Source organism: Salmo salar, chromosome ssa18 (assembly GCF_905237065.1).
Source record: "Salmo salar chromosome ssa18, Ssal_v3.1, whole genome shotgun sequence".
NCBI classification, from domain to species: Eukaryota; Metazoa; Chordata; class Actinopteri; order Salmoniformes; family Salmonidae; genus Salmo; species Salmo salar.
The window spans coordinates 28,488,430-28,494,195 of record NC_059459.1 but is presented as its reverse complement, the minus strand read 5'-3'; the positions used below and the strand labels follow the sequence as shown (position 1 = coordinate 28,494,195).

General features: G+C 40.2%; 1 protein-coding gene across 5 annotated transcripts; it reads left to right on the top strand.

The window, feature by feature from the left end:
• rps24 (ribosomal protein S24) lies at positions 1-4,320 on the top strand. Of its 5 annotated transcripts, XM_014155127.2 has the most exons (7): positions 131-162; positions 1,252-1,317; positions 1,443-1,652; positions 1,835-1,948; positions 2,315-2,317; positions 3,025-3,042; positions 4,240-4,320. In XM_014155127.2, the coding sequence occupies exons 1-6, from the start codon at positions 160-162 to the stop codon at positions 3,028-3,030; spliced, it is 402 nt and encodes a 133-aa protein (XP_014010602.1). In that variant the 5' UTR covers positions 131-159; the 3' UTR covers positions 3,031-3,042; positions 4,240-4,320. The 5 variants fall into 5 exon arrangements, with proteins under 5 accessions (XP_014010600.1, XP_014010604.1, XP_014010601.1 ...); XM_014155128.2 differs by lacking the exon at positions 2,315-2,317 and having other exon boundaries at positions 132-162; XM_014155129.2 differs by lacking the exons at positions 2,315-2,317; positions 3,025-3,042 and having other exon boundaries at positions 108-162.
• Positions 4,321-5,766: the final 1,446 nt, after the last annotated feature.

Sequence of the window (5,766 nt, the reverse complement as noted above, 5' to 3'; positions counted from 1 at the left end):
CAAAACGACACGTTATATTTTCCTATGTTGGCTCTCAAATAATCGGCATGTATTTTTAGTCAGGCAAGAATTTTGGTCGCACCGCTTCCATTCAGGCATTTGGTTGGCCAGCTTCGGGCCCTTCCTCCTTTTCCTCATCCCTGAGAGGCTGATGCCAAGATGGTGAGTCTTGTGGCATAAAATGTAGAATTAAATCCTACATATATCTTAAGCATCCTTTCGTCGTTGTTGAAGTCGTGAAGTCCGAATACATTGACAAGCCATCCCTGTAGGAATATTACAACATTTAAGTTGTAAAAGTTGTTTTTAGTCCTTTAAGAACTCTGGTGGCCTAACCGAGCTCTGGCTTTTGGACCGTTTCTTCATTTGGTTGTACAAGTCTTTCAGTAATTTTATAACACATAACTTATACTTTTCCACGACTACTAGTTGGCGGCTACATTGTGTTTTTTTTTACAGTATGATATAATGCCGTTATTTGGCCAGCACGGGCAATATGTGCAAGGTGTCCTCGACTGCTGTGGCTAACGGTAGTCTCCCTGACACGGCATGTCAGTTGTAAAGCAGCATTGTTATTCTGGAGACTATTAACGTTAAATGCCACAAGATGGCTAACGCTAACTTACCACAAATGCATGATATTTGTCATGTACCTTGTAATCAATCCAACCAGAAGTACTCTTGTCTTTGAAGTAGTTAGCTAACTACCTTCCATCTAAACAGGTCTAGCACACGTTGGCCGACTAACGTTAGCTAGCTAAGTTGCTTACTAACATCAGTGACGCTAGCAACCTGTCAGCATAATTTGGTTTGTAAGTACTTGTACTTGGCATACTTTTCACGTAGCTACCTACTAAATCTTACCTTTAAGTCACGAAATACAAGGTAATGAAGTTGGCTAACTACCTCTAGGTGCCTGGTGTGATCTGATGTGTTATTGTCATACAACAGGTAACTTTTTATTTTGGCCTGCTAATTAACTAGCTACCTGACAAAGCCATCGTCTTTTTCAATACTTGTTGCTGTTTACTACTTGTATATATTATGTGTGTAGGCTCCCCAGCGTGTCAGGTTCCTGTTCCAGTCGTAATTTCCAGATTTTGTTGAAAGTAGTGGCAAGAATATAAACACTTTCAATTACTGTAAAACCAACAATGTGTTCACCTGCAAGAAGGGGGTCTGAAAAGCTACCCAGAACGGTATTGTCATTCCAGTATTGTGAATGCTAACCTGTTTTCCATCTACTTTCAGAACGACACAGTGACAGTCAGAACCCGGAAGTTTATGACAAACCGGCTGCTTCAAAGGAAGCAAATGGTAAGTCCCAAATGTTTCTTTCCTACCACATATAACACCAAAACAAGACCTCAATAAGTGCTGTGTGGTCTATAACTGTTTCTCCATTGTGTCTATAACTGTTTCTCTATTGTCTCCTGTTCTAGGTTGTTGATGTCCTCCATCCGGGCAAAGCCACAGTCCCTAAGACTGAGATCAGGGAGAAGCTGGCCAAAATGTACAAGACCACCCCCGATGTGGTGTTCGTCTTCGGCTTCAGGACACAGTTTGGTGGCGGCAAGACGACGGGTTTCGCCATGGTCTACGACTCTCTCGACTACGCTAAGAAGAACGAGCCCAAGCACAGACTGGCCAGGGTGAGTGAATGCTGGAAAAATGGAAACAAGTGTTGAGTTTTAATTTTGGGGGTGGCTTTATTCTTTTAATTTGTATGACACCATGTCTGTGTATAGTTTGTCCCATCAGTATCATCTATTGTCTGCTAGTGATGCACATTGCAAGCAGTGCTGTTTTGGTAAATATGTTATTGTTCTCACAGCACGGTCTCTATGAGAAGAAGAAGTCCTCCAGAAAACAGCGCAAGGAACGCAAGAACAGAATGAAGAAAGTACGAGGCACCAAGAAAGCCAGTGTGGGTGCTGCTGGCAAAAAGGTAACTTGGCTATTCCCCCTATGGTGCATTCCTCTTGTATGGGTGCGTCTCAATAGTCACAATTTTACACAAGCTGCTTTTGTTGTCCTTCCTCTGCTTTGATTTGAAAACAGTGGGTGACTGTAGTGATGAATGGCTACAAGATGTAGGCTATGTTTTCACCCAAGAGAACTTCACATCTGTGCAGATGGAAGAGGCAGCTTAAGACTATTGAAACAGCCCAAGTGTCACTTCGTTCTTATTAGTTAATTATTCATTACATGCATCTTTTCCACTTCCTAAGTCTTAGTTTTGTCTTTATTTATGTGTTCTTACTGTTTTAATGAGTCATCTTTTTCTCTCGACAACTGTTCTTTGGGACTGTAGAAGGTAAATGTTTTCATCAGTAGACTAACTGCTGTGTGTAGATAATGCTACTGTTGTGTTCCTAGCTGACTTCATCCCAATCCTCCCTTTTATATAACCAAAAAAGCTACTGCCTTTTTACATGTGGATTTCTTTAACGTCCACATTGGGTTTCAGTTCAGTCCCCTACCAGTTAGAATGAACAGCTAAGTATTAACTCATGACCATAATTTTGGTGAGTGTGAACTGAACACTAATAGTGGTTTAGATCCCAAGTTGAACCATATTGTGTGGTCTTAAGACTCAGTAGTAGGTCGCCAAGTGGATCTCTGAAAGACTAGAAACTAGAGCCGTTTCTCAATTCATTCCTGGACGACCCCAATGGAGAACACATGTTTGTTTTAGTCCAGCACAAACACATAATTCAACTAGTTAAGTCTTAGTGCTGGGTTAGAACACAAATGTGCACCCCCCCCCCCAAGAATGGATTGATAGACTTTCTAGAAGCTGCATTTGTGTGTATTTATTCAAATGCCCACATCTAGTGCTCAGCATTCAGTTTGGATTGTATTCTTTTCCTGGGTGGAGTTGACTGAATTTTGTAATTCATCTTCGGTGCAAATCTTATCCCTTTCAGGGGTCTACTCTAGGAGTAATTAATTTAAGTAAAATAGCTTAACATTATCTTCATCCTTTTGCTTTTCTTTTGCCTCCTGTGGATTTCTTTACAGAAATGAGGTCTGTTCCAGGTATAAAGCAAAGCGGGCATGGCGTGCTGTTATTCATGTGTTGAAATGAACGTTGACTCTTGTATCCTGGTAGTGCTAGTTGAGACCGGTCTCTGCATGTCTCACCTGTAGTCTTCCCACAACCTTTTATCTACCAATACCAACCTTCCCTCTTCATCCCACCGTATTTCCCCAAACTCCTAAACTTACCCTGGCTGGTGGTACTTATACTCTGAGAAATAATCTTATATCCACTAACGTCATATCAATTTAAAGAAACACTAAATTACACTACTACTTTGCTTCTAAAGGTTACTATTCTTATTCTGCTGTTAAACTATTACAGCTTTGTATTTGTCAACCGCTGAGTACAGTTATGCTAACATGCAGTACAAGCGGTGGCCTCCGGTCGTCGTGTAATAAAGCAAGTCTAGAGTGATGCATTGGATAATAAGTTAGAAACAACTACTGTCTGTGTGAGACAACAACCACATGTCCACTTATACAACTTTTCTAAAACATTAACCCTCATAATTTCATTTAGGCATGTATTTAATGTAATGTTCTTTTATATGTATTTTGATGTTTTATTATACTAGACTGCCTAATAAATTGGTATCTTCACTGAGCTGAAAAATGTAAGATGCACTATGCAGAAATCGCTCCGCCATTTCCTGGTTGCTAAAATTCTAAGTTTGCCTAATTTAAGTTTGTGACAAAACAGGCAAGTATTGTCGAATCATTGTACCATCTAAACCGCTGTGAAATATATTTTCCATAACCATAAAATATTGTATTTTCAACCGTTTGAAGCTGGTGTACAAAACCAAAAGTAAGACACACAAACCAAACTTAAGAATGGGAAGCATTGAAATAATGCACATAGAACAGATCTACTGCTTCTTAGACTTGCTTTCAATGACAGATCTATAACAAATTTCTGTGAATTTGGTTGGTTGCCCAAACAGTTTCATTGCAGCTTTATCTGTAATTTTGCAGTTTGAAATTTGGATGCTTTTACTATAACAAATGTGTAGGTTGAGCCATCGTCCCACGGCAATTGCATCTGTTCCCACGCCCAATTTCAACTATTACCCTCCTTCAAACCCTCAGCCCAAAAATTAGTTGACCCCCCCCCCTTAGTATAGTGGTGGATAGATAAATGGTGACCTTCTGTTTTGCAGATGAGCTAACTTCCCTTCCTCTGTTTTCCTACAGTGAGCCCGGCGAATCAGGGATGGTCCTCGTGCTCAAGATGTTCTTGTATATTGTCATCAAATAAAACATTTGAAAAAGTCACTCCTGTTTTCACAACTTATTTTTATATGCCCTGGACAAATTTGAAATGTTTGTGTATACTATTACATTTGCAGTGTGCGGTAAATATACCAAACATAAATATCAACGCAACATGTAAAGTGTTTCATGAGTGAAATGAAAGATCCCAGAAATGGTCCATATGCACAAAAAGCTTGTTTCTCATGTGCACAAGTTTGTTTACATCCCTGTTAGTGAGAATTTCTGCTTTGCCAAGATAATCTATCCACCCGACAGGTGTGGATTTTCAATAAGCTGATTAAACAGCATGATCATTACACAGGCTCACTTTGTGCTGGGGACAATAAAAGGCCACTAATGTGCAGTTGTGTCACACAACACAATGACTCGGATATCTCAAGTTTTGAGGGAGTGTGCAAATGGTATGTTGATTGCGTGAATGTCCACCAGCGCTGTTGCCAAATAATGTTAATTTCTCTACCATAAGCCACCTCCCAATGTTTTACACTAGTTTAGGGGATAGAGGGATAATGAGGTAAATTGTTACTAATACTACTGTGTTGATCTTGCATAAATAAGCTTGTGTGGTTGTACAAGCAGAGATGTCAGTGGAAGCGAGACATCCCACTCGCTCATTTTTGTCCTGGTTACGTTCTTGGATCATACAGGCAATGAACTAAGCAGACCAGACCCAGCTGATATTGCATTGGTGTCTATGGGAGAGACATTAAGCAGACCAGAACAAACTTTTTTCATTTGTAAGTGGCCTGAGTAAGGCCTTCATTTATCCACCATCTATGGTACAAAGCCAGCCGTAGGATGCCCTAACAATAGGAGGTGGGAAGGCAGGCGGTCTGCTTATTGCTTCAACCCCTCGTGAACAGATTGATGCAAGTGGACCCTGTCGCTTTGTCTCTTATGCTGATAAATGTAGTAATGGATCAGAAAATGAAGACTTCAGGGTCGAAGATTCAGAATTGTCTGGAGAGTGCCCCCTATTGGCCAAACAACATTACAGATTCCTGCTACATTCTCCTTTTAATACTGTTGAATGGTGTTCCCATTGAGTCTGAAAATATCCAATATTACCAAATGCATTGAATGTTGAATTACTGAGGTGATTTGTGGATAAACTATTGTCCTATATGATAATGGTCTCATACACTGGTCCAGTGTGTTCTTTCTCTTTGTAGACATTTATTTTGCTCTTATGACTTGAATATTTCCACCTTAATTTCTCACGATGAGAGAAGACATAAATGAAAGGCTTCATTCTAATGAAGTTGAAGATATTTAAAGTGCTTTATCAAAATGCTTCCATTGTGTTCACCAAGACTGAAGACCCTTGGTGTGAGCACAGAGCTGAACCAATGGTGCTACGATGCGGAGACTACTACTGCTGTAATTCATACTGATTTGTCTTGGGCTATGCGCTTTGTTGACAACATACCTGGCTCCTACCAGGTG